This window comes from Ascochyta rabiei, chromosome 12 (genome assembly GCF_004011695.2).
Source record: "Ascochyta rabiei chromosome 12, complete sequence".
Classification (NCBI taxonomy): Eukaryota; Fungi; Ascomycota; class Dothideomycetes; order Pleosporales; family Didymellaceae; genus Ascochyta; species Ascochyta rabiei.
This window is the reverse complement of record NC_082416.1, coordinates 1,005,497-1,031,103: the sequence shown is the minus strand read 5'-3', so window position 1 is coordinate 1,031,103 and position 25,607 is coordinate 1,005,497. Positions and strand designations below refer to the sequence as shown.

General features: G+C 54.7%; 9 protein-coding genes across 9 annotated transcripts, besides 9 other annotated features; 3 read left to right on the top strand and 6 right to left on the bottom strand.

The window, feature by feature from the left end:
* Window positions 1–826: 826 nt before the first annotated feature.
* On the top strand, window positions 827–1,268 carry EKO05_0007397 (uncharacterized protein; the record flags this gene model as incomplete). Its single annotated transcript, XM_059637029.1, has 4 exons — window positions 827–889; window positions 941–955; window positions 1,054–1,123; window positions 1,237–1,268. The coding sequence occupies 4 exons, from the start codon at window positions 827–829 to the stop codon at window positions 1,266–1,268; spliced, it is 180 nt and encodes a 59-aa protein (XP_059493012.1).
* A 740-nt stretch (window positions 1,269–2,008) lies between these two features.
* On the bottom strand, window positions 2,009–2,865 carry EKO05_0007396 (uncharacterized protein; the record flags this gene model as incomplete). The annotated part of the gene is made up of 3 exons (XM_038943446.1): window positions 2,009–2,400; window positions 2,458–2,713; window positions 2,761–2,865. 3 exons carry the CDS (start codon window positions 2,863–2,865, stop codon window positions 2,009–2,011), a joined length of 753 nt encoding a protein of 250 aa, XP_038793987.1.
* A 768-nt stretch (window positions 2,866–3,633) lies between these two features.
* On the bottom strand, window positions 3,634–4,394 carry EKO05_0007395 (uncharacterized protein; the record flags this gene model as incomplete). Its single annotated transcript, XM_038943441.1, has 5 exons — window positions 3,634–3,743; window positions 3,823–3,934; window positions 3,988–4,132; window positions 4,179–4,255; window positions 4,305–4,394. The coding sequence occupies 5 exons, from the start codon at window positions 4,392–4,394 to the stop codon at window positions 3,634–3,636; spliced, it is 534 nt and encodes a 177-aa protein (XP_038793988.1).
* A 296-nt stretch (window positions 4,395–4,690) lies between these two features.
* Window positions 4,691–6,276, top strand: EKO05_0007394 (nucleolar protein; the record flags this gene model as incomplete). The annotated part of the gene is made up of 3 exons (XM_038943261.1): window positions 4,691–4,727; window positions 4,779–5,484; window positions 5,535–6,276. The coding sequence occupies 3 exons, from the start codon at window positions 4,691–4,693 to the stop codon at window positions 6,274–6,276; spliced, it is 1,485 nt and encodes a 494-aa protein (XP_038793989.1).
* Window positions 6,277–6,293: 17 nt separating this feature from the next.
* Window positions 6,294–6,332: a tandem repeat.
* A 338-nt stretch (window positions 6,333–6,670) lies between these two features.
* Window positions 6,671–9,263, bottom strand: EKO05_0007393 (GTPase-activating protein S23; the record flags this gene model as incomplete). The annotated part of the gene is made up of 6 exons (XM_038943285.1): window positions 6,671–7,268; window positions 7,316–8,037; window positions 8,085–8,567; window positions 8,619–8,913; window positions 8,967–9,097; window positions 9,168–9,263. The coding sequence occupies 6 exons, from the start codon at window positions 9,261–9,263 to the stop codon at window positions 6,671–6,673; spliced, it is 2,325 nt and encodes a 774-aa protein (XP_038793990.1).
* A 4,154-nt stretch (window positions 9,264–13,417) lies between these two features.
* On the top strand, window positions 13,418–14,215 carry EKO05_0007392 (uncharacterized protein; the record flags this gene model as incomplete). The annotated part of the gene is made up of 1 exon (XM_059637028.1): window positions 13,418–14,215. One exon carries the CDS (start codon window positions 13,418–13,420, stop codon window positions 14,213–14,215), a length of 798 nt encoding a protein of 265 aa, XP_059493011.1.
* Window positions 14,129–14,151: a tandem repeat.
* Window positions 14,216–15,104: 889 nt separating the features above from the next.
* On the bottom strand, window positions 15,105–17,534 carry EKO05_0007391 (uncharacterized protein; the record flags this gene model as incomplete). The annotated part of the gene is made up of 1 exon (XM_038947201.1): window positions 15,105–17,534. The coding sequence occupies one exon, from the start codon at window positions 17,532–17,534 to the stop codon at window positions 15,105–15,107; it is 2,430 nt and encodes an 809-aa protein (XP_038793994.1).
* Window positions 15,111–15,151: a tandem repeat.
* Window positions 15,587–15,629: a tandem repeat.
* Window positions 17,400–17,447: a tandem repeat.
* A 245-nt stretch (window positions 17,535–17,779) lies between the features above and the next one.
* Window positions 17,780–17,816: a tandem repeat.
* Window positions 17,817–19,096: 1,280 nt separating this feature from the next.
* Window positions 19,097–19,161: a tandem repeat.
* Window positions 19,162–19,402: 241 nt separating this feature from the next.
* Window positions 19,403–19,435: a tandem repeat.
* A 1,934-nt stretch (window positions 19,436–21,369) lies between these two features.
* EKO05_0007390 (uncharacterized protein) lies at window positions 21,370–21,600 on the bottom strand (the record flags this gene model as incomplete). The annotated part of the gene is made up of 1 exon (XM_059637027.1): window positions 21,370–21,600. One exon carries the CDS (start codon window positions 21,598–21,600, stop codon window positions 21,370–21,372), a length of 231 nt encoding a protein of 76 aa, XP_059493010.1.
* A 243-nt stretch (window positions 21,601–21,843) lies between these two features.
* Window positions 21,844–21,885: a tandem repeat.
* A 1,298-nt stretch (window positions 21,886–23,183) lies between these two features.
* EKO05_0007389 (uncharacterized protein) lies at window positions 23,184–23,589 on the bottom strand (the record flags this gene model as incomplete). The annotated part of the gene is made up of 2 exons (XM_038943234.1): window positions 23,184–23,341; window positions 23,412–23,589. The coding sequence occupies 2 exons, from the start codon at window positions 23,587–23,589 to the stop codon at window positions 23,184–23,186; spliced, it is 336 nt and encodes a 111-aa protein (XP_038793995.1).
* Between the last annotated feature and the right edge of the window lie 2,018 nt (window positions 23,590–25,607).

Below are 25,607 nucleotides of genomic sequence, written 5' to 3'. Positions count from 1 at the left end.
ACGGCTTGGCTGAGGCTGAGCCACGGTCATGCAGGATACTGTAAGCACTAACCCAAACTTCAAGCACATTCTGTGCTACTTCTTAGACCCACCAGTAAGGAGACGAAGGCCGGTGAATGGAAGATCAAGTGATGGAAGCGAAACATCGAGCATAAAGCTGACCAAAATGTATCGAGGGCGGTTGCTTACGCCACGTCTTTTGACAACAACCTTGTCCAGAACATCTACAAAAGAATCAAACAATCCGTATCCGCATTGGCACACTACAGGTGTGTTCAGCCTTGGAGCACACTCGACTTATGTTCGCAAAGGCGAGCTCCAGCGTGGAATCCATCTCAAGCGTCGAGTGCTCAATCATGTGGGCCATGTTGGGACTACAGATCGTGTCCCGATCAGTCTGGCGATAATGGTTCATGCGTAGATATGTTGAATGTTTGTATATCATGCCAAACATTTCGAGGCCCGAGCGACTTTATCAGACCCGCGTCACCTTAGGTACTTAGCCCTTCTTCCCCTCCCTCTTCCAGTTTAAACAAAATGCGACAGAGGTCCTTGAATCTTATTTGGAGTATACAATCACGACTTGCCTTCGTGAAGTGTATCAAACAAGCCCGCACTTCTAGCGCCCCCCTCGTTGCGTTCTAGCCCCTTCCCTGTGCGCGACCGATGCGCGCCGCCAATCAGCGCTCCGTAAACAGCGGTGCTTTTAACGCCTTCCAACAACGCTTGCTTTCTTGAACCTCGATTTCCACCGCAGCGCCCCAAAACCAGCACTTCAAAACACCAAACCTCGAAGCCTTTGAGCGAAGAAGAAGAACAAGCTAAAATGGCTCGTGGTAACCAGCGCGATAAGGCTAGGGAGAAGAACCTGAAGGAGCAGGCTGGCAAGGTAAGGTTTCCCCCGGCCTTCCCCACCGACGCCGGCTAACAACAATAACAGAAGGGCAAGAACACCGTACGTACTGCCCTGCTACGCTCTAGGATGAGAGTTTCTCGAACCTCGACGTTTTCGTTGAGCCAGGCGAAGTCTCCAACCGTGGCTGACCCCTACAGATGTCCGGCAGCGAGCAAGCGAAGACCAAGGAGAGCGTCGCTGCCATCATGCGCGCTAAGCAGCTTGCCGGTATGCTCCCCTCAGATTCCTTTATCTTGCCATTTTTCTCTCCTTCCTGCAACTTTGTTGCGTTGAGACCAAAGCCTTGTCTGTTCTGTGGGCGGTGCTGATAAGTCGCGCAGCCGAAGCGAAAAAGGCCGAGACCGGCAAATAGATGCCTGAGGCGCGAACGAGTGGCGACCACCAACGAGTGCAGTGCGCATGACCAGTGGAAGCCAGCGAATCAGTAGATTAGACAAGGAGACGGATTTTGAGGGGCTCGCAGTCAAATGCGACGTGGTTTTTGGGGAATTCCTAGTTACTCGACGTTCTTAGATCAATTAATTTGCGGTTTTGCATGCCGTGATGCATCTGCCCACTTGCGCCTACATGCGTCCACTAGCACCACGGTTGGACTGACTTGAGGATGTTTTGACGTACAAACACTCGGTGCAGAAACATGGCAGCAGTTGTAAAGACGTCGCTTCAAGGTCATTCTGGCTCGGCTCATGGTCGAACCTGGAGTACCACAATGCGGCTCTGCTTTCTTTCAACCGTTACACCAAAGCCATCACATAGCGCTACGAACGTCACACGGATGCTGGAGCGTGAATGATAGGCTGGACCTGATATGATATGTCATGTAATGTGAAGCGTGGAAGCGGCAGTTGAGTTGAATCTTGGATTTGATACTGATTTCTGCGCTAAATAATAATCTCAGTGCCACACTTGTATAAAATGTGGATTACGGTATAATGCTAACGCCCTTCCCATTCATCAGAAGTGATATAAATATCGACATGGCATCCCAGAAGCCAGTCTGTAGAAGCCATCAATAAAAGCACTCATCCCCGATCGTGCCACGAATTAGAATACCCTCTCATCCACCAGCCGCTCTTATTCTCCTCGTCCCATCTATCCGATCATACCAGCGAATCCACCGAAGTTGTTGACCGCCGCACTCGCGGGGAAGGAGTTCATACCGCACAGACAGCTGCATGTGCAGGTCTGACCGGCACCGTCGGTTCCTTGTCCCCCAATGACAGTCGCACTCGCCATCGCGCCGCTTCCAGACGCTGTAGCGCCAGCGCCGGCACCCTCAGCCAGGACTGTGACCGGAGAGGGAGTGGCGGCGGCGGCGGCAAGGTTGACGAGCTGGATCGGAGAGTCTTGGAGTGTAGTGCCGTTCGATTTGATAGCAAGTTGTTTAAACTGTGCCATTGTCTTGTCGCCGTCGAATTTGGCGTTGATGCTGAAAACCATGCCTTTGCCGCAGTGTTCGCCATTTTCCTGTTTGCAGTACATCCCTTCGGCACCTGTCAGCCAAAAATCTCATGCGGAACTGTAGGGGTGCCTCGACTTACATATCGCATCAGTGGTTTCGACAGTCATATTCCACGTCACGCCAGCAGCGCCATCAGGGTTGGGCATGAAGCCCGAGTCTTTGCCGCCTTCCATAGCCTTGCAAGGCTCGGCGAAGGTGGACTGCGTGGCTGTGTGGTTCTTTTGCATAAACTGGAATTCGACAACATCGCCAACATTGGCGGTAATGGATTCTGGGTTGTATCCAAGGACGGGAACCATGCCATTCGCGACGGGCTTCATTCCGCCAACTACGACCTGATTGGAGTTAGACAAGGTAACGCGAGCTCCGCAAGGACACATACGGTGTGTGTGGTCGGTCCGCTCGCAGCTGCTGGCGCAAGATTCATGACCTGCATCTGGGCGGCAGCAAGGCCAGCAACGATGGGCAGTGCGCTGATGTACTTCATTATAACTGTTCTCGTATTTTCGTAATATTGAAAGGAACGTGGCCGCTTGTGCTGGGTACACCGTAGTCGTTGATTAGAAGGATCGAAAGGCGCTACGAGAGCCGGCTCGGACAGAAGAATAAACAGAAGGACTGAAAGAGAGTGGAGCACGCGCAATGAGACAGTTATGAGGCAGAATGAAGGAGAAGAGTGATGTGTGCCTGGGACATCAAGTGCTTAAATCCACGCATGAAATTTTACGTCCGGGGACTGCAGACAGGCCGGACACATCGCGAAACAACACGCTCTTGTGGCTAGGCAAAAATTCCCGGAAGAGGAGAGACATCTGCAAGATTCTACAGGTTCCAGGCAAAGCACTGAGGCTCGTAGGCGTGGCGGGGTACCATGATGCTTGATCTGTTGGAAGTAGGTTCGAGGTTGTCGCGGTAGCGTCGCAGATTCGTTTCGCTTCTTCGCTGCACGGCCCAGCAAAGGCAATCCAGTCCAACGCAAGGCCACAACCAGTGGGAGCGCCTGAACAAAGAGGCTGGAAGATCGTCTGCCGCATGAAAGTTCTTGGGGGTTCATTTCGCAGCCTGGGTCATCCGAAGACTGTGAGGCAGGAACCGTTGGTGGCCTCGGCCCTTTCGGGCTAGACTCGGGGTAAACTCACGCCTCATTGGCCAAAATTTTCGATATCCAGCTTTCCAAGCTCTTGCAGGACGTTGGGCGTTCTTAACAGTGTCTTGCAACGTACGCCGTGGTGGCTTTCGTCATGTTCTGTCGCCCTCACTGCTTCGGAGGAGCATCTCTCGGAAGCTGCTGTCCCGCATGCAAGCCTGTGTAGTACCCAGCATAGTACCAAGACATCATGATATTCTTAAGATTCTCGTCCTGAACTGTCAAAATGTCAGCAAAGTTCTCTAGGGCAGACTGCCCAAACAGGCCCACTCCCGACACGTCAGTCTAAAAACGTACCTGTCCCAAGGATTGCCTGTGGCATGGAGGCTGCGAAAGCAGTGTCATGTGGCGCTGTGGTACCCATATTTGCTGACTGGGGTTGGTTTTGTTCTTCGGATGCTGCTGTTTCCTGTCGTCTGTCAGTCGTGGGTCTTTGTCGCGTACGTATGTTGCCGGTCGTACCTGCTGCAGTTTCGTCTGTGCGAGTTTCTCGACTTCCTCCGTCTCTTGCATTGAGTCTTCAGTGTCCATCTGATCCGAGTTGCCGTTCGCCTCGGCCACAGCCTGAGGGGTTGCTTCTGCCTCACCTATCAAGTCGCCGTGGTCCCTAAAATGATTAGCTGAGCACATTGGATGTAAAGCAACTGCCATACTCGCGCAATTTTTTCAGTTCTTCCTCGGTCAAGACGTCTTCCAGGCGCTTGCCAGATTTGGCAATACTGTGATACTTCTGGAGAGTGATCAGTTAGTGAAACACGTGGTCAGGACGCTCGGTCTACCTCATATTCGGCCACGGCATCGTTCCAGGAATCCTGCAGAAACGAATCATCCCAGGCGTTCTTATCGCTCATATCAACTCCGGCCACCATGGTGCAGGCTGGTAATCGTTCGTTTGCTGGATCAGCGGTGAGTTTGCAGTGTGTAGAGCTATCAATCACGCCTTGCACGCCTTTCAGTATTTTACAGACAATCTGGTATGCTTTGAATGTTTGGAGACGCGACGGAGGATAGTTGTTGATGGTCGCGCTCGAAGGCAGGCCTTGGCGGGTAATCGCTAGCGCTCAAAAAAGTTCAGGTGGAAGGAGCTCGAGCCTCGAAACTTTCAACTTTCGCAGAGGACTCGAACTTATTCCCCACAACACACAGCCGCCCTCACACACATACAATGGCCGCTGCAGATCTCGCGACCAAGAAGCGCAAGGGTTCGTCTTTCACTCTTCCAGCGGTATATAGTCTGTACTAACACCTTCCAGGCGCGTCAGATGCTGCGCCCAAGGCAAAGAAGCCCAGAAAATCGGACGACATTGCTGCCCCAGCAAAGCCCGCCAAATCCCCAAAAGCGGCCAAGGCCGCTGCTGCACCAGCCGCCGCCGAGAAGCCTGCAAAGAAGTCCGCGCGTAAGCAGGCCGAGGACTTTTTCTCCGACAACGAGGCGCCCGCTGCGAAACCCACAAAAGCCACTAAGGGAAAGAAGAAGGCCGAGGCTGTTCCCGAAGCCAATGGCGAGGATGAGTCAATGCTTGACTTTGACGTGATTGAAGCGAAGAAGGAGACACCCAAGAAAGAGGCACCGAAAGCAAAGGCTACCAAAGCGAAGAAGGGCAAGAAGGAGCCCGTAGCAGAGCCCGAGCCTGCCGAGGAGGAGGTCACTGAGGTGCCCAAGGTTAAGGCCACAAAGGCGAAGAAGGGAAAGAAACAACAGGAAGAGCCCGTAGAAGAGGTTGTCGAGGTCGACGCCGTTGTCACCGAAGATGGTAATGTCGAGGACGCAGCAGAAGAGGATGACCAGACCGCCGCACTCCTTGCCGGCTTTGGCAGCGACGACAGCGACAGCGAAAATGACATTGACTTTCCTGAAGACGAGGGTGCCGTCCCAAAGCTCACGAAGTCGCAAAAGAAGGCTATCGCAAAGGCAAAGGACACTCCCAAGGCCACCGAGCCTGGTGTGATCTACGTTGGGTACGCAAACACGCTGGTTTCTGTGCAGATTCTTTGCTAACAGCTGACAGCCGCGTCCCCCGAGGTTTCTTCGAGCCTCAGATGAAGAAGTACTTCTCACAATTCGGCCGCGTGCTCAACCTGCGCCTCTCGCGCAACAAGAAGACCGGTGGCTCTAAGCATTACGCCTTCGTTGAGTTCGCCTCTGCTGAAGTCGCCGACATTGTCGCCCGCACAATGAACAACTACCTCATGTTCGGACACATTTTGAAGTGCTCGCTCATCCCCAAGGAGCAGGTCAACGAGAACCTCTTCAAGGGGGCCGGCACACGGTTCAAGGTCGACCCCAGGAACAAGAAGGCTGGGCTGGCTATGGAGCGGGGCGCTGAGCGGGAAGTGTGGGAGAAGAGGGTCGAGAAGGAGAACAAGCGGAGGAGTGGAAGGAATAAGGATCTGAAGGAGACGATGGACTACGAATTCACAGCCCCGACCGTCAAGGCCGTCAAGGATATCCCGGCCAGCAAGAAGCTCGAAGTCGAGGCGAGCGAGCCCCAGCAACTCCTGAATGAGACTGCGGCCCCGGCAGAGCCAAAGGGCAAGAAGGGCAAGAAGCCCGCTGCAAAGCCCGCTGCTGCTCCCGAGCCCGAGCCTGTCGCTGAAGAGCCCAAGGTCGAAGCACCTGCAAAGAAGACCAAGAAGCGCAAGTCCGACGCTGCCACCGAACTCCTCGCCGCCGTCGAGGAACCTGCCAAGAAGCCCGCCGCCGCTGCTGCTGTACCCAAGGCGAAGAAGGCAAAGAAGGCAAAGGCCTAGAGCGTTCTCCGGCTTCGATGTGCATAGCATTAACACGGGCACGGGCATGAGCATGGCAGGAATAAAACCCCGGTGTACCGCGGTGTTCTCTCTCTCTCTGCTGTGCGTTCTTTTTTTCTGCTCTCTAGGGATACCATAGGTTCAAAAGCGGATGAATGCATCTTCATGTCAAGGTCACTCTTCAGTCAAAGGGCCGCTGCCATGCTAAAACGCCATGCGACGACACATGTTGGATGTCAGTACAAGTGTGCAAGAGGCGGAGCGGAGCGGTCGTGCGTGATAGAGTGATTGAAAGCTTGATTCTTCCATCGGCTAACAGGACTACTCGTCGTCCAATTCCAATGATACAACCCCACTACATCATTGCTCATTACTCATTTTCCAATCCTTCTTTCTAACCAGTGCCGCTCACAGCCAACTTCATGAGATGATCCATAAACGTCTGCAAACTAACATCGTCCGTGAAGATGGTCTGTGCCGACTGGCTTACACCACCATAACTTTGTGTCGTGTGCGTTGTAGATGGATTGAGCTTGCTGAGCAAAAAACGCGCCTGCGAACCTCCTGCATCGCAGACAATGAATCGTGGCAGCGGGAATCGGTCCTGGATAAGATCCTTGGCATCCTCCTTGGGGCTCTCGAGCAGTGTGGCGAAGCTCTCGTAGCCCTCTTGGTCCTGGTACCCTGCTTTGCGCCACTCAGCCATGGTCTCGCCGTGGAAAATAAGGATGTGGAAGAAAGTATCAAGGAGCAAAACAGTCTCGTTCTGGATGGAGGAGGAGTCGAGAAGGACAGGCTGACCGCCTTCGTGATCGAAGCCGTAGCTGTCGAGTGTGGGCTGAATCATGATGAGGGAGTTGCTGACATCCTCGTGGTTCAGCACGTGGCGGTAGAAGGCGGTCTCGTCAGGCGAGTTGTTAAAGACTTGCAGGAATTGCGAGCGACGAAGGTGGAACATGAACTGCGGGTACAGTGTGAAGTTCTTCTCGAGCCTGCGAACATTAGCATAGCGCTGGTGGAGTTGGTTCGATCTACATACCTGAATGACGATGGGTCGTCCTTCCTGTACTCGGCGAATCGCGAACACAACCTTATAAGCATGCGGTCGACCCATCGCAGAACATCCGGACCATCGTCAACCTCAGCCTTGAAAACTGCTATCCTTGACATGAGTACTGCTGCTGCCTCCTGATCGAATGACTGTGCAATGGCTGGGTCGCCAGAAGGTCCGCTCAGGTTGCGCGCAACCGTGGTGACCCTCAGGTGGAACTGACCAGCCGAGTGCTGGTAGTATGTGAGGAATTGCATCATTCCCTTCTGAGGACCAGCCTGCATCTGGTTGGGGCCACCCTGGCCGGCGATCTCGAAGTAGATAGCGTAGGACGACTCAGGATCGATACCACACATCTTCCAGGAGCACGTGTTGCCGATACCGCACTCTGTCTCACCAACAGACACAGACTTCTTGTTGTTCGAGACAGCATGACCAATTAGACCAGTGACCTTCAGTTCCTTGGTGGTAAGAACCTCGAGGTTGGCGTTGAAAGCCATAAGCAGATTGTCCTGCTCGTCCTTGTTAAAGATGCGAACGAACGACTGCTTGTACATGGAGGACGTAAAGCTATCTGTCAGGATCATGTGTCCACCAGTCGAGTTTGAGAGACCGCGCATCTCGAGCAGACCGACCTGGTCCAGGCAGCCGGCGAAGATGTCGACGATGTGACCGTTCTGTGCGACGCGCTTGGCGAGGGTTTCGTAGAACTATCATGCATTAGATATGAATTCCTCTCAGATACTGAACAACCCACCTTCAAAGCCTTCTTGTAGTACTTGATGTTATCACGGTCAATGTCGTGATGCGATCGGATAGCCTCCTTCAGCTCAGGACCAACGACCATGCCAGGCCCCTCGGTAGCTGGGCCACCGCTGAACAGCATGATGCGCGCACCGGCCTCGCGATGACGGAATTCAAGCAGGCCAGCAGCAATGCTCAACGCAACACCAGTACACCTCAAGGGGCGCTTGTCGTTGGCAACGGGCCAGGGATCCCTCTGCAGCTGCTCGAGAGCGTTGGTCAACTGGAACTCGCACTGCGAGACGGGCAGGAGGAAACGAGTGTCGACGTTGCCCATTGGCATCTGCGGTCGTCCGGGCTGCTGGGGCATGTTCGCTCGGGGGGCGGCCTGTCCGAGGCCAAGCATCTCGTGGACCTGCTTCGTAGCATAGTCCTTGTTACCGCGGAAGACGTAGGATTTGGCGCATTCGGTGTAGCCAAGCTCGTGTACTTGGGCCTGAGACTGTCAGCATGCTCTACACGCAAGATTGCACTATGATGCTCCTACCATTGTACCGTAGGTGATCAGACCAACCAGAGCGTACTGCGGAAGCAGGCTCAAGCTCATAATGATCGAGTCCTTGAGCGCCTTCAGGCTATCCTCCTCCTGGCAAGTGTCGACGACGAACAAGAAGATGGGCGGCGCTGGAGCTGGGCGAGGAAGGCGGTATTCGATTGTGGTGCTGCTGGGATGCAGCTCTGGGGGGATCTGCTCGGCAGAGATGTCCTTGTAGTGCGGTGGCAGGGCGTTTCGCTGCAGACAGAAGGGGCATATCCACATCCTGGCGCGCATATCAACTTGGCTGGGAAACAGTCAGCTTGTGCAGTCGACGCGTTGGGTGCGTGTGTGCTCTACCAGAAGGGGTTGAGGATGGCCTTGCACGGCGCTTTGCAGGCGACGGGGTCATATTGGAGCAGCGGGGTGTCGGTCTTCTCCTTCAGGGGCGTGTAGAGGGCACCGATGGGCACGACGAGTCGCGAGGCTTCCTTCAGTGCAGGTCAGCATGCTGTCTGTTGACATTGCACCTGTCGGGCGGTGTGTGCCGGAGTGCCGTACCATGCGCGAGCTGGGCAGCGTGTTCCAACTCAGGCGGACGCCATCTGTGTCCTCAATCTGACTCCATTGGTCCTTCAGCGCCTCAAAGTCTGCCATGGTGTTTGTGTTTGCGGGGGCGGCGGCTGTCGTGTTTGGGCGGTGTCTCGTGGAGGGGAGCGAGGACGCCCACAGCTGGATGGCGAGGGGTCAAGGATTGGGCGGGGTTGGCAATGGTCGAGCAGTGAACAGCGTGGCCACAGCGAGAACAGGCTGCAACAATACCACTGGACTGCAAGGTGTGCTCTCCCGAAGCTCTCGAGGTTGCTGATGGCCTCGTCCCAAGCGGCCACATTGGCACGATTGGCAACGGCGGTCCAGCATTCCAGCACCATGCCCCATCGAGCCTAGCCTCGCTGCCCCGATCGCTTGAAGAAAACCCAGTTCCAAGCCTCCGTCTCTTCTTCTCTACACCGCCAGCACTACAAACACTACTTAACGGCAGCCCTACCGTCTCCCATGGCGAGGGCTGTTTTCGCGCTGCGCGTAGACGAGACCAGGCCCATGGCTGGGCGCCCGATCTGGATAAACTCATTCTGAGTATCATGAGAGATTGGGAATCAGCAGAGGTCACATCCCTTCACTTTGCACGTGTGTTTTGAATTTCTTTGCATGGCCTCTGATGCTGCATTGCGTTTCGTATCGCCTTGTCTACGCCACCTTGCTTGGCCTTGCAAGAGCAGTAGTACACAGCGTCGTCGTCAGACGCAGCCTTTCCACAACTTTCCATGTATCGATGAAGAGTGGTGCAAGCGTGCGCACTTTCATCCTCGAGAGGACACTGACTGGGCATGACTTCGATCTGATCTCGACTCACTTTCAAAGCCCTCTCCTGGTCGTCTCGAGTGATGACTTCCGGCCTGCTTCGCTTTCTGCCTGTCGTAGGTTCTTCATCTCGCTCCCGCTTGATGAGCATATCCTGACTCCGTGACGTTGAGAACACGGCTTCGATGGGCAAGCGTATCTTCTCCTGGTCCTGAACGATTTTCAGCATACTGTTGTAATGAGACGAGCGCAGTGACGCTTACCTCGTAATACTTCAGCAACACCAGCAAACGCTTCCTATTCTGACCAGCCAGGCCTCGACTGCTCCCACGATGGTGCGTGACAAGGGCGACCAGTTCTTCTTCGGTCAGACCTTGTGTGTCTTCCGATGTGTCTGGCACTGAACTCTGCTGTCGCAACACTGGTGCAACTATTGATGTGCTGGACTGCTGAAGTGGTCTAGACATCTGCGTCCCATGTACGAACTTGACGGGCTGATGTGTTCACTGCGAGGACGTCTTGATAGTCTGCTGCATCGCTGCCAACGTAGAGATAGGGGTTGAAAGCACGATGTGGAGCGCTTCAAGGTTCGCTGATGTGGCAAGATATAAGAGCCATCCACATTCGCAGATCGAAAGCAATGTAACCTACACCTGGAACGGTATCTGAACTCAAATATAGCAAAAGAACTTTTGCCATCTTTCTTCCATTTGCGTGTCGTCAGTGCAATGGTTGTGCGCTTGTTTTGGAAACTGTGTGGAAGTCAACGCCTACCTCGAACCCCAGCAGCCTCAATCGCGGCTTCCCTTATTTGAAGTGACTTCGCATCACCTTTGAGAGCAGGCTCTGGAGTAGCAGCCGAATTGAAGAGTTCGTCTCGCTTCTATGCAGAAGTCTCTCTGTACTTCCCAATTCTCCCAAACTCAGATCGGACAGTGATCTTGCCAAGTCGTTGCACACTCTTTTTGCCAATTTCAGTGAGATCGCTAGCATCATCATTTAACGTTTTCTGTCAGTAACGGTGTGGAACCAGAAATGGACCACACTTACCAGATCGAGGCTGCTCAAGTGAAAGGCCTATTTGACCCACTCGCCATCTACAAATGTCTTTGTGGAGCTAACAGTGTGTGATTTTTGTGACTGGATGTTCTCTTTGTGGACAAGAGGTGCCCTGATGATGTTGCCATGCGCAAGAGTATCCAAAGCGACATCTCTGTCATCTGGAAAGGGCGGGCCAAACGAGTACCTCACTGCGAACTTTGTGCCAGCTTCAGCCTCGACGTATCGGACGTTTGTGTTGGCTTTGGTCAGGGTTGTACTATCTTCTTATTCTTGGGGTGCTGCACCGTTGACAACAACATCAACTTCGAGTCCAGGATAGCCCTCGTGTGTCCCCGTATCCAGTCGATGAGGTCAGTGCTGCCGAGCAAGAGGCGCAGGGGCAATATGCCCGCTGCCGTTCTCAAACCGCTGCCGTTCTTAAGCCGCTGCCGTTCTCGAGCCACTGCTGCAGTGCAAGAGCAGTAGTAAGTTCCCAAGAGAAGTTGAAACAGGACTTGTGCGTGTTGGTGTCAGTGCCGAAGTAACATCCACTTACGTCCGCTTTGTGCTGAGTAGCTGCATATATATGCCAAAGCGCTTTAGAGATTAAAGCTAGAGCCTAGAGGTAATCACGTATCTTTTTGTCTGTTCGACTACGCAAGGAGAAATCACGGAGGCTGGTGGTGGTGGTATCGTCACGGCGAACACGCCTTGCAAAACGCTATACAACATCTACAACGTAACTAAGACTCTACTCCACCCTTAAAACACAGATTCGCCTAGTATTAAGTACACATGCAGTATGTGTTCTACTGAGTACTCGACGAAAGACGAGACTAAGGAGATCTGGGCGCATACTCGGGAACAACATCCAGAACTGCAGCAAAGCCGGACATTCAAAGAGGCATTCAGCTGCCCTCAGTGTGGCATATCCTTCCATGTAAGAGGAGACGCCCTCGCGCACTTTAAGAGCTGCAACCAGTTCACGCTAATATTACATACTACTACAATCTAAGAGTACTACTATTTGCAAGCTTATTTACATACAAGGCCAGCATGTCCTTAGCAAACATCTTAAAATGTCTAACTATAACTGTTTATAGAGATATGGATTACCACATTAAGTATTATAGATTTTAGTTGACAAATCAGCTAACATCTGGTTCTGAGACTTGATTGCAATTCTGAATTATACACCGTATTAAGACTACATCCTCAAACCCTTAACACCAAAAAAAACCATTCTTACGAGTTTTGCTGGTCTCGCTCCCCGCTCGCTAGAATCCTAGGTGCTAATAGAGCACACTAGAGTCTTTACAGAGGAGCACAGGTTTGTAGGTGCCTAGGTAGACGTATAGGCGATGCAACAAGTGTGGCCATCTAGTCCTAAGGACAGGGTGAACAATACAAAATCATTCATAGAAATCGGTCGCTGCAAGAAACAAGACAGTGCTCACTCAGCCAAAATAGAGAGGACAACTAATGTCTCATGCACGTGAGGATGTGCATCTGAACTATGCGCATATTCTATAGCGAGGCATCATTTAAGGCGCACCTGTTGGTTTCCGGCAGCATCCATCTCATGTACGTTAAGCTCGTCCTACCGCTTATGTCCTCAGCAGTCTTGCTTGCTGTCACAGACACAGCAAACTTCTTTGTATCCGCAGCCTTTACTAGACTGCTGTTCTGCTCGTAGGTAGAGTCATCACAGTCCATTAGATCTTCTGCACTCACAGTGTATGGTTCAACAGCACCATGTGGATTTCCCCCCTGTTAGATGCGTTGAAGTGCTCCACGTATCTGCTTTACATCGCGCTCGTGTCTGTTGTAAAACTAGAAGAATCGTACATCAGGCACAGGAAGTCTCTCAATGCGGAGATGTTCCAGATCTCGCTCGACTTTCACTTTCACTTCACGTGCAGAGCTTTCAAGCCTTTCGGCGACAAACGCAGCTCCTACCGCTCGCACAACGGCACCTCACGTGCACTTTCTTCGAGCTTTTCAGCAACAGACGCAGCTTTCTCACTTACCACTCCACTTTGCCCTCTACCACCGACCTCGAAGGTTGAGTAACATGACATGCACATCGACGACGTGATCGACTATGAAGTGGAAGAAGAAGAGATCCAGGAGATCGAGGAGGTCAACTTCGGTGCAGACAAAAACCTTGGTGAAGCAGTCGACGAAGGATTCGACAGCCGCGCGCAGTCTACCCACGGGCGTAAAGGATGATAGCACAGCCACGCGAATGCTGTTTTTGAATCGGTACCCAGAGATGTCGTAGGTTAGAATTTCCGGAGGTACAGCCTCTGTAACCATTGCCAGGGTTTTGTAAGATAGACCTAATATATGTTCTGATCTCTGCTTCTATTTTCAAGAAATGGTGCAGATCTTTGCCCGTGAGAATTATGGCAATCTTCAAGCTCCTGATATCATCTGCGAAGCCCAGAGACTTTGAGAGAAGAACTGCTCTGTCTGAACAAGACCCTCGCAACCCTTCACACTACAAAGTCCGAGCCGGACACCCCCGGCCGACGGAGGAGTGGTTCTACCATGGCTTCGAGCTCGCCGAGGGTGAAGACGACGCAAGAATGCCAACGCGAACCACCTACACCAAGACGAGCTTCGTGCGCAGCTTGACTGGAAATTTGAGCCTTAGCGCACGTCTGCGCCCTTCACAGACATGTTTCAGCGACAGCACCCCAAGCCTGTTGTCCAGGTGCCAGACGACGACCTCGCCATCCCCGTCTCCGAGATCCCAAAGAAGAACGTTCCACAAAGCCCGCAGCCACGCACTGCACGTTACCGAGCGTGCGTCCCTGCATCAGCGCCGTCGCGATGCAGCACGCACTCGCAAGCAACAGCATCGTACATGTGCGTGTCACTCATCGCCCACTGTACCACAGCAGCAGAAAGGGGTCCAACCACCCCAGCCCCAACATGGGCAACACCCACTTGCACGCAACCAAGACCATTCGTTTCGGCACCCTTGTCGCATGCACAACACTCCTCACAGCCCTCATGAGCTCATCCCACGAGCACTAGCAACGTACCTACCTAGCCGAGCACCGACTCGCCCATGCGCCCCCCTGCACCAGCCGCGCCATCAAAATACGAGAGTCATCGTCGTCGTCGTCGTCGTGATGCCATTTCGCCGCGCAATAGCGCCATGCACCGACGACGCGGCCTCCAGGCTGGTGAGATGAGCTGCGCGCACCCTCGGCTCCGGAACGTCCATCGCGATCCTGACCTTGTCGCTTCTAATGGCGATGGGCAGGCTCCCCGTTGGCTTTCGTGGTCGAGGCCGGCCGACTGACTACCTGCCTACCCACCTTTGTCTATACATAGAGCGATATTCGCAGGGAGTCAGTATTGCACGACGAGGAAAAGAGGGCTGCGGTGATTGCAGATCAGAATGAGCCGGGGGGTTGGACATGCACGTTTGGTGGGCAGCATGCTGGTTGGGGCCCAGGGGGAGGCGGTGCTTCGATCCATCATCTGGGTCGTTGGGATCGAGGTGCGACAGGGGCATGGTCCGCAATACTGAAACGCGGCCTAGCGAGCCTTCCCTGCTAGAGCGTGCTGTAGGCTGGGGTTCTGGGAGGAGGGAAGGACACCCGAAATTGGACATGCTCTGCGGATCGGCTGTTGGCGGCGCTGTGATTACTGCGTGCCATCACAAAGTATCCTGCAAGATGATTTGTTTTCAAGGTGGTAAACGATTCAATTATTCTACAAGAAAAACTCCGTGCAATACCATGCCAGTATAGGCTTGCAGATGACATAGGAAATGAAGAAAAATCGACTTCAGAGGTAGATCAGAAACAATCGTGAATCCGTCTCGCATCCCGCCTGCTCGTCAGTCCACCACGCGCAAAGTGAAGTGTCAAGCAAGACAGTTTTATATTGTCGGCTGTCTGAAGCTCCTGTGATACCTACAAACGACAACCATCCTCCTAAACAATGAGCCTCTGCCCGAGGAGACATCAGGACGACGGAACGCAGACAAGACAAGTATGAAAGGGATCAAGCGACCCATGGGGGTTTGTACAGAAGGAATATCGCATCAACTCATACTAGACGCCAGAGAGGCGTTTAGTAGGTGCCGTAGCCGGATCCGTAGCCGGTGCCGTAGCCGGAGCTAGGGGTAGGGGTAGCGACGGGGGCGGAAGAGGACTCTTCACTAGCGGGGGTGGAAGCAGGGTACTCGGGGTACGCAGCGCTGGAGGTAGCCTCCTCACCGGCGGGGGTGGAGGAGCTGGGAACCTGAGTCTCGACGGAAGGAGTCGAGGTGGGGTAGGCAGACGAAGCGGAGGGAACCTCAGAGACGAAAGAGAAGCTGGGGAGAGCGGTCTCGCTGGGGACGGCGCCGGTGCCAGTAGGGTAGCTAGGCTTGGTCACAGTAGAGAAGCCAGTGGGGCCGACAGGGTAGGAGACGGTGCTGTTGCCGGTGGGGTAGGGAGCACGGGTGGAAGCGACAGGGACCTCAGGGTAGGGAGACGAAGTAGGGTACTCGCCCTGGCCACCAACGGGACCAGTGGGCTTCTGAGACTCGGAGGTGGCAGTCTCCTGGCCAGCGGTGACGGTGACGGTCTCCCTGGTAGTGACGGTAACGGTAACAGGAGGGGAGCAGTCCTCACCTGCGGGACCGGTAGGGTAGCTCTGCTCACCGACGGGAACGTCAGAAGATGCGGAAGGAGTGGGCTTGACAGTGACGTAGCGGGTCTGGGTCTGGGTAGACTTCAGGGTGGTAGGGCCAGTGTGGGACTCGCCGCCAGCAGGGCCGGTGGGGTAGGACCCCTCGTTGGCGGGGGTGGAGGCAGTAGGGTAGGCACCCTCTCCACCGGGGCCAGTGGGGTAGGACTCCTCGTTGGCGGGGGTGGAGGGAGTAGGGTAGGCACCCTCTCCACCGGGGCCGGTAGGGTAGGAGCCAGCGGGCTTGGTCTCGGAGGCGCTGTGCTTGGTGACGACGACAGTGGAGTAGATGGTCTGAATGGAGGTGGAGGTGATCTCGGTGGTGACGGGGTGGGCGGTGGAGCCAATACCAATGGTGTAGACCAGGGTCTCGGTAACCTCGTGGGGAACCTCGGAGACGGGGTAGGAGCTAGTCACATCGTGCTTGGAGACGGAGGCCGAAGGAACGGGAGTGGCCTTGGTCAGGTCAGACTCAGGGCAGACGGTGGTGCCGACGGGGACGACGCTGGTGATGAGCGAGGTGGCGCGGGCCGGGCAGTTGGTGACGGTCGAGGGACAGTCAGTGACGGTGAAGATCTGGGTGCTGTAGATGACCGAGGTGACGTAGTCGCTCATGGGAGTGGTCTCGGGGTAGGAGCCAGTGCCAGAGGGGAAGGCAGTGACGGCAGTAGGGCGAGGGCCGGTGCCAGAGGGGTAGCCGGTGGGGTAGTACGTCTTGGAGACCTCAGATGCGAGGGGAGTTGAGGACGAAGCGCCCGTGCCAACGGGGTAGCTAGAAGAGCCAACGCCGGTAGGAACGTAGATGGAGCTGGTGGGGTAGATGCCAGAGGCGGGGGTGCTCTCAGCGCCAGCGGGAACCGAGGACGAGGCACCGGTGCCAACGGGGGCGGAGGGGTGGCCGTAACCGTTGCCGTAGTCCAGAGTGCTAGAGGTAGCGGGGACGGAGCTGGAGACGGCAGGGACCGAGGAGCTCACAGCGGGGACGGAGCTGGAGGCGCCCTCAGCCGGGTAGGAAGAGGTCTCAGCGGCAGGGGTGCTGCTGGTGGGGACAGCAACGGAGCTGGAGGGAACCTCGGCCGGGTAGGAAGAGGTCTCGGCGGCGGGGGTGCTGCTGGTGGGGACAGCAACGGAGCTGGAGACGCCCTCCGCAGGGTAGGAAGAGGTCTCGGCGGCGGGGGTGCTGCTGGTGGGAACGGCAACGGAGCTGGAGACGCCCTCCGCAGGGTAGGAAGAGGTCTCGGCGGCGGGGGTGCTGCTGGTGGGAACGGCAACAGAACTGGAAGACTTGCCGCCGGCGGGGACGGAGGGAACAGGGTAGCCGTTGCCGTAGTCCATAGTGCTGGAGGTAGCAGGAACGGAGCTGGAGACGGCAGGGACCGAGGAGCTCACAGCGGGAACGGAGCTGGAGGCGCCCTCAGCCGGGTAGGAAGAGGTCTCAGCGGCAGGGGTGCTGCTGGTGGGGACAGCAACGGAGCTGGAGGGAACCTCTGCTGGGTAGGAAGAGGTCTCAGCGGCAGGGGTGCTGCTGGTGGGAACGGCAACAGAGCTGGAAGACTCGCCGCCGGCGGGGACGGAGGGAACAGGGTAGCCGTTGCCGTAGTCCAGAGTGCTGGAGGCAGCGGGGACAGAGGGAGCAGGCAGCGAGGCAGCGGGGACTGAGGAGACGGCGGGAGCCGAGGAGACCTCAGGTGTCTCGCCGTAGCCGCTGCCGTAGCCGCTGCCGGTACCGTAGCCAGAGCCGTACTGGCGACGCTGATGGCGGGCGGAGCGAGCCTCGACGGCATCGGCGGCGGCCAGGGCGGCCAGGAAAGCAACGGTGAGCTTCATCATCTTGACGGATCACAAAGGCTCCTTGCTCTTGAAAAGGGGTCGATGTGGGGGTCGAGGGTGAAGGTCCAGGAAAGAGTGACTGGACTGGTTCAACGAATGTCGTGTCCGAAGACTGGTGGAAAAGCGAATGTGAGGGAAGGAAAGTAAGCCTTGTCGTGATGAGGGCAGGCAGGAGGCGGAGGACAGGCGATATATGAATGAGCGGGCGGTCTGCTGGCCGAGGAGACGAGCACCGGACGCACGCACAGATGCAGAAGCAGATGCAGAGGCAGAGGCAGAGGCCAGCGAGCCCCTGGCGGCTGTTCATTTCGGTCAGGGACGGACGCGGGCAGGGACCAGTGAGCGGCAGCGTTGGCCTTGTGCTGGTGGAGTGGTGGGGCTTGGTGTTGCTAGTCAGGAACCACGAGCAGCAAGCGCGACCGGGGTGCGGCCAGGGGGTGGGTGCGCGCGGCCACTCAGGAGAGCGCGGCGGCAACGTTGCGAGGCGTCGAGGCGCCCGCGCAGATGCAGCCGCTCGACGGCAGCCGGGCAGCGGTGAGAGGTGAGAGGTGAGGCTGGGGACAGCCACCCAGCGTGACGCCGTGGAGCAGCGCGCGAGGGCCATGGTGAGGAACGCAGCGCCTCCTGTCGTGGCCGGCTCGCGCTCGTTGCAGAGAGTCATGCCGGCCACGGCTCCCATCTCCTGCTGCCTCGGTGACTCGCCCCGGCGGTGCCAAATTGCGATTCCTGGCGCCTGGCCGACAATGGAAACATGCCCTGCGACGATCCTCCCTGCCTGAGCCGATACGGAGGCCAGCGGGTGCCTAGTGGGAGCGTGAGACCATGGCGAGCACAATGCCGCGCACCGCGATGCTCGAAGGAGCGCCAGCACCGCCAGCACCGCCAGCACCGCCAGCCCTCCTTGGCCGTCAGCTCCTGTGCAGCGTTGGAGAGCAGCCGGACAACGGGCACGTTTCTCGTCTTCTTCGTGAGCGCCCCACGCTCGATTGGCGTCATCAGGACACTCGGTTGGCGTGACCAGAGCACTCGGTTGGCGTCATCTCAGCACTCGGTTGGCGTCGTGCTTTTGCTAGGTACTGCCCACAGCAGGAGGTGTGGGAGGGCGAGCCACCGCTAGCACGTGCGCGCTATCCCCCATCCGTCCAGGTGCGACGCTCACCTACCACGCGCAGACAGCCGTCCCCTGGCAGCACAACGCGCACAACTCTGTGCCTGTGCGCTCGCCATCGCGGTTGACATCATCGTCGCGCTGGCAACAACACGGGGCTTGCGTTCGAGACCCGCGAGCAGCACCGGAAACTTCGCACTTGCATCGCCGTTGCCAGTCCGCGATCCTGCGTGGAAGCTGGCCCATGTCGTGCTTCAAACCGCCGCCACAGACGCAGCCACAACCTTCTTTCCACCTGCGCTTTCCCACCTCTGCCTGCCCGCGCCGGAGCATCTCCGACCTGACACACGTCAGAGAGCAGACTGCATAACACACAGCCACCGTCCATCTGACACCTGTCCCTGACGTCTCACGACAATGCTACCGCGCACCAACAGCAACTACAAGAGCGCCAAGAGGAGCGGAGAGGGGATGAGAGGGGATGAGAGGGGATGAGATGAGATGAGATGAGATGAGATGCACAACCCACTCAGAAGGAAGAGACACTCGTCCACATCTAGATGCCACAGCCTCGCCATCTTTCTGCTCCCGCACCCCACTCCATCGCAGCTCACTCGCTCGTATTTCTGATGACCGTCCGCTTCCCCGCCACTTCAACACGAGCCCAGACTCGGTGACTGTGCTCAGCTTCGGCCGTCAGTGCACTAGGGAGCGGTATCGCGATAGACGTTGATTGTTCAGCGATACACAATCCTACCACGGTATTGTATGGTAGCGTATGGTAGTGATGGTAGTGTACAGGCTCCACACCCTTCATGCAGCACATCTTACACAAGTCCAAGCCTACACGTTCGACATTCGACATTCGACCAATCAGTGCGCAAGCGCTTTTCACCCGAAGCGTGTGTCCTGCCCCGGCATTGCCTGACATCTGAAACCGTGTGTCGACCTCGGGTTCATGCATGCACCTTTCCCACCCATCGACATTCATCGCCAGTTGCCACCCTGCACCTTTCCCATTCATCAACATTCATCGCCAGCTGCCACCCTGCACCTTTCCCACCCATTGACATTCATCGCCAGCTGCCACCCTGCACCTTAGACCCATTCCAAGACCCCCCTTCTCATTACACCTCTTACAGCGCCTTCCTCGGCTGTCAGACTGCAGCAAGCGGATCGTCCCGCTGCACGAAACACTCGTTTATTCGAAACGAAGCAGCCTCAACAGGCCCACCTTGCGCCAGCTGCAACGTTCATGCTGTTCATTCAGCACGGAATGCGTCGGCATGCCTTCATCACCTTGACACACCAGCATCCTTTCCAAGCCTCAAAGGGGCAGCCTTCCCCACCATGCATGAAAACGTCCTTGTCATCACCAAACGAAACAATCTTGATTGCTGCCTCTCGTCCACGTCCCTGTCATCACCAAACGAAACGATCTCAATTACCGCCTCTCATCCACGCCCTTGTCATCACCAAACGAAACAAATTTATTGCCGCCTCTCGTTCACGTCCCTGTCATCACCAAACGAAACAATCTTGACTGCCGCCTCTCGTCCACGTCCCTAGGCCTCCCATCTACGACGACGTCGAAACATCCATCGACACCGCCATACCTCACCTCTAACGTCGAGAAAGCAGTCATACGGGAGGCTTTTGGCCGAATTCGTACGGCTCTTTAGATCCAAGAGAAGGTACTCAAATCTTGCAACCTCTTCTTAGGTTTCAACAGCTAGCGGACTAGCGTCACCTACCTCCTGTAATTTAAAGGACCCTCATCTTGTAGTCGGCCTTTTCTGCAACGCGAGAGGTGAAATAGCATTAACATCACTCTCGTCTTGCCCTGTATTTCACAGCGCACTTGCAAGCCTAGCTTATAACTGACTGACTTGCGCAGGCTCATGTAGGAGATGAAGGATGTTTTACAAGATACGGCTATAAACAGAGTGTGACAAGTATTGCGCATGCCGATCATCAATATGCACATGCCTACTACTATGGCTTGCAAGTGCTCGCTGCTTTACTATGGCGTAGATCCACCTACTACTATAGCTTGCAAGTGCTCGTTGCATTACAATGACGTAGATGCAGGGACGCCTCCATCCAACACTATTATTGCTTGCAAGTGCTCGTTGCATTACAATGACGTAGATTCAGGGACGCTTCCATCCAACACTATTGCTTGCAAGTGCTCGTTGCATTACAATGACGTAGATGCAGGGACGCCTCCATCCAACACTATTATTGCTTGCAAGTGCTCGTTGCATTACAATGACGTAGATTCAGGGACGCTTCCATCCAACACTATTGCTTGCAAGTGCTCGTTGCATTATAATGACGTAGATGCAGGGACACCTCCATATCTCTCGCGAGATCACCACACAGTCCTGAAGGTTCCAATGAAACAGTCAAAGCTTCTGTCCGTACCGGTACAACTGAAACAACACCGCTATGACTACGGTTGTCTTGAACGGCATCTGCACAGCAACAGAGAAGAGAGAGAGGTGTTCATGACGATTGAATTCCATCGGCTTTTTGGCCTGGGACACAGCCACGTTGCTAGAGCTGCCAATCGAACCCTTGGTCACTGGGGTCTTACCCCGCTCTTTGCGTTGCGTCTCTCGATGGAAGAGAGTGTGTAGCTGTCCAGGGTGTAAGGCTCTCTCCGCCTGGCACATGTCTCACAGCCATGCCTGTCCTTGCCCTGGAACAGTGCACCGCTCTCGTCTAACTTGCTTCAGTGGGAATCCCCTGGTATTGTGCACATCTCAGTGCCTTCCTGCAATCTGCCCAGGGCTGTCTACTCAATGAGAATAGGCTGCTCAATCGATTTGGGTGCTCGACCCTTTGGTTCCAAACGCCCGTCTTTTCCAGCAACACTCTCCTTGATCCTTCGTCTGTTCGGCTGGCGTCTGTAACGACGCTGAAAACTACGGTCGAATCCTGCGATAAAGACATTCCGTGCTTGTCCTCTACCAACGGCTTTCTTCACATCACCACAGCCTCTGTCCTCCTCTTGGAAGCTGCTGGTTTGGAAGTATGTCGTACCGGACTATACAGCCGTGCGAACATGTTGAACATGTCCTCGTCCCAGTAGGCGTCGCGACTTACCTGATTCATACACTGAGGGTGGTTACGCGAAATCACTTGAGATTCACGTAGCAGGATTGCAAGAGCACTTCATGCATTCCGCCCACACAAATGGGAAATGGGAAATGGGAGATTGGAGATGGGAGTAGGGAGTACACCATATGAGAGAGAGCAGCCTCGAAGTGGTGAGGTGGTCAAACTATTAATAGAAGTGACGTCGAGCCTTTAAGCTGCAAACGCGCTAGCCTGAGTTCGGAAACGAAACCATGCTTCTTCGATCCTTTTTCCCAGGCAAACTGTGTCAATGGTAACATCTAAGAGACGCATAGCAGTGTGCGGTGAGGTTAGAGGTTAGAGGTGTAGATTGTGCTGTCGCAAATGCTTAACTCAAGCCCCCAAGCTCCCTGACCTGCAGCAACGAAGCTCGGCTTGTTGTGCAACTTGAACCTCGGCGCAACTACAACCTCCGTCTCTATCAGCATCAACTCTTAGTTGCACTCTACCAGATTTAACAATCACACATCTGCAGAGCATGCGTCATATCTACTACACAACAGCACATCTCACACAAACATAGTCTAGGTCAATCAGGTCCCTCAGACAGGCAAGCTCTACATTGGCGAATTATACGCCCTCTACCAAACCAACCTCATACGCGCAGCTAGCATAGCACATATACCGTCTGTCATCAACCACAGTCCCTTACTCTAGGACGAAATTTCGCACCTTAAACACTTGCACATCTAGGCGGACAACCATCCTAACAAAGACCTACTTCCGCAACTTTTTAGAAGCGGTGCTGCACTACATTGTCCAAGCGCTTAGAGAACTCGATACGATTGAAAAGGACTGCGAGACTGACAAGTCTTGCGATTGTGCTGATGCGGCAGGAGGTGTGTTTGTGCATTGCGCTATGGGCAAATCCCGATCAGCTGCCCTAGTCATAGCCTATCTGACTTATTAGCATTGTCGTAATATAGGGACAGCACTTGAGCAGCTTTGCGAGAGGCAGGCTAGTCTGTATTCTAAATCTAGGATTTAAGGAGTAGTTATCAGAATAGGAGCAAATGTATAAAGTACAGATAGAAGAGGCAGGTCGGGCGATTTTTGTAGAGAGGGAAAGGACAAGATTTAGAGTGGGATGTTAGAAATAGGATAAGCGTGGCAAGGAGTTGAGGGCTAAGCTGCGAGATAACTGTCTAGATATCATGCTCAAGCTCCCGACGACTGCTCAAACACTGCGACAGGGTTGCCGGATCAGTCTTTACTCTCTTTCTGCTAAGCTGTTGCAATGTGTACAAGAGCTAGTTCCATGTAGATGCATGATAGTAGGGCGCCTCACTTGACCGAAGCCGCCCCTCAAGGAGGACTTTGTGTGCGCTCACTCCTCGCCAGAGTGATCGCCAACCCCAACCCCTGATCACTGGAGGTGCTACAGTTGAGGTATGTTGCTACGCCTTGGACGCAGCATAACCCACACCCGTGCTCGCCGCAAGCCCACCCACCGCCATGGCCACAGGGTGATTCTTGCCCCACGTCTCGGCGGCCTTGTATGCCACACTCGCCGCCTCCTTCGTCGACACTCCAACCCTCTGAATCGTATTGCACGCTAATCGATCACCCACTTGTTAGCACCAGAGCGCTTCTAGGCCCACAATGGGTGCTTCGTGCTTGCTTACCGCTGTTCCAGTATGCGAGTGCTCGGGACTTCTCTTGCTGGCTCGCGCGTGCGTTTGCGAGTCCTTGCTGCAGTGATTCTAGGTAGTAATGCCTGTCTGCGTAGAATTGTTCGTCCGCGGTACCGCTGAAGTCTTCTCTGCGGGCGGGGTAGGGCGCGAAGTATCCTCCAGAGGACATGATCGCGGAGTCCAGTGAGGAGGATAAATATGGTGAAAAGTACCAGGTAGAGCTCAGGGTGGTGAATACGGTCCTCGAAGACGGGGGCGACTGGGGGTCCTTTTACACTCGAGGTTTCTGTGGTGGACCGAAGGATACCATCGGTCTTGATTGTTCTTGGTGACAAGCTAAGTCAGACGATAGTCGCGAATGGGAATGTTGCAGTAGATTGTGGCCTAGGTGTATGACACCCTAAAATGGTAAGATCGCATGGCGGGATGCCACAGCATAAGTTGACGCCGCAGCAGGATGCTGTCTTACGTGCATGATATCCTGACTTAGTACGGCTGCGTTGCAGCCCACACAAGCCATCTTGAGACAGTTGTAGGGGGTAGACACCCAAAGACGACATTCACACCCTCGACGACACCTCAAATCACTGTACACTGTGTTCCACCAACACACTGATGGAAGACATGTACATCTCTGCTACCTGTGAAAACGTATTGACCTTTACGAAGCGACTCGAGAAGCTTATGCACACACCAAAATCCATTGGAGAAAATCCGGTGAGCCTCAGGTATTCCATGCACCCACTGACAAGAACACATCATTGGACGAGATTGTTTGGGAGCTGACCGATCGACTGCAGGCGCGAGATCACGACTAACAGCTTACGATTATATGGTCGAAGTCCAATCCCTCGCATATATCAAGGGCCACCATACACACATCACAAAATATTTGTTTGAGGCCCTTCTTGCCCAGTGCCTGAACCGTCAGTCGACCAACAGCATGGTATTACGACAAAAATCCACCGCTCTTGGCGATGTAAGTAAGCAGTATGACCGATGGTGCACCTTGCCTCACCGGTAGCTTGGAAAAGAGACCAATGATAAAGAGGTTTCCCGAAACTCCCTGTGAAGGCGCGCGCACCGGAAGAGTCTTCTTCTCCGAATGCAAATGCTATTCATCAATTGACAACGCGTTTCAAAAGAAGCCAAGCTCCGACAACTGCAATATGGGCACTAGGACTAGAATAACGAAGTTGTTGTCGGTAAATAGATGTTGTTGCGGCGAAGTATACAATAAGCCGAGTTAAGCGCTGGCGCCCCTCCACAGCATGGTGGGCCTGATGCACCTCCCAAGTCACCACAGCTCTCATGTCTAGGCTTTGGCGCTGTTGCGATGGTATGTAGCTAGTGGTGTACGGTCATCAAAGACTATGGCAAGGCTTCCAGCTGCCATGACACCGAGTCTACATGTAGGCAGGGCTACTGTCAAGATCGTCAATGGCGAAGCAGATGCACTAAGGTGCATAGCAAATGGGCCCTCGTTGGGAAAGTCAGGTTCAATGGTAGTCGGTTATATAGTCTCGCTTGTGCCGCTGTACTACTTACGAGACCCGCTCCAAGGTCTTTGTATAGGCAGCCTCACAGAGTCCACTGCATGCATGTGTGTGATATTCTGGACCTCGTTGAGTGGAGTTTGAATGCCTAGGATCCCCAACCCTGCTTGGAATGGTGATGAGCGAAAACTTTGCTGCTTGGGTAGAAGACACGTCTGTCGCTCGATCATGCATTGCTGCTGCTCAACTAGAGCCTTGCGCGGGCCGGTACTGCGTCTCTGCGATCTGCCATTGTTTCCTAGTCGTTGCTCGCATGTGGGCAGAAGCTCGCTTACTACCATCACAGTATCGAGCGCTATGCTAGGATCGTTCACCATGGGTGGCCTTTCGTGTTGCTGCTATCAAGTAGGCGAGAGGCTGTTGGTGGGCAATTGAGGAGTCTCAGGGAAGCTGCGAGGCGTCGTTGGTCTTAGTCCTATTCGCTCAGGTATCCGAGCTTTGTAGGTGAAGACGATCACTTCACGACCTGACCTGGTCACATCTCCTCGACCATCGTCTGCTCCTTCTCACCCGGCACGACATACGGCGCTGCCTGCTTGGGGAGGTAACTAGGACAAATGCCATCCACCTCCGGCCTCACCATCTTGAGCCGCAGCGCCGCCACCAGCACCTTCGCCTGATCAATGCCGAA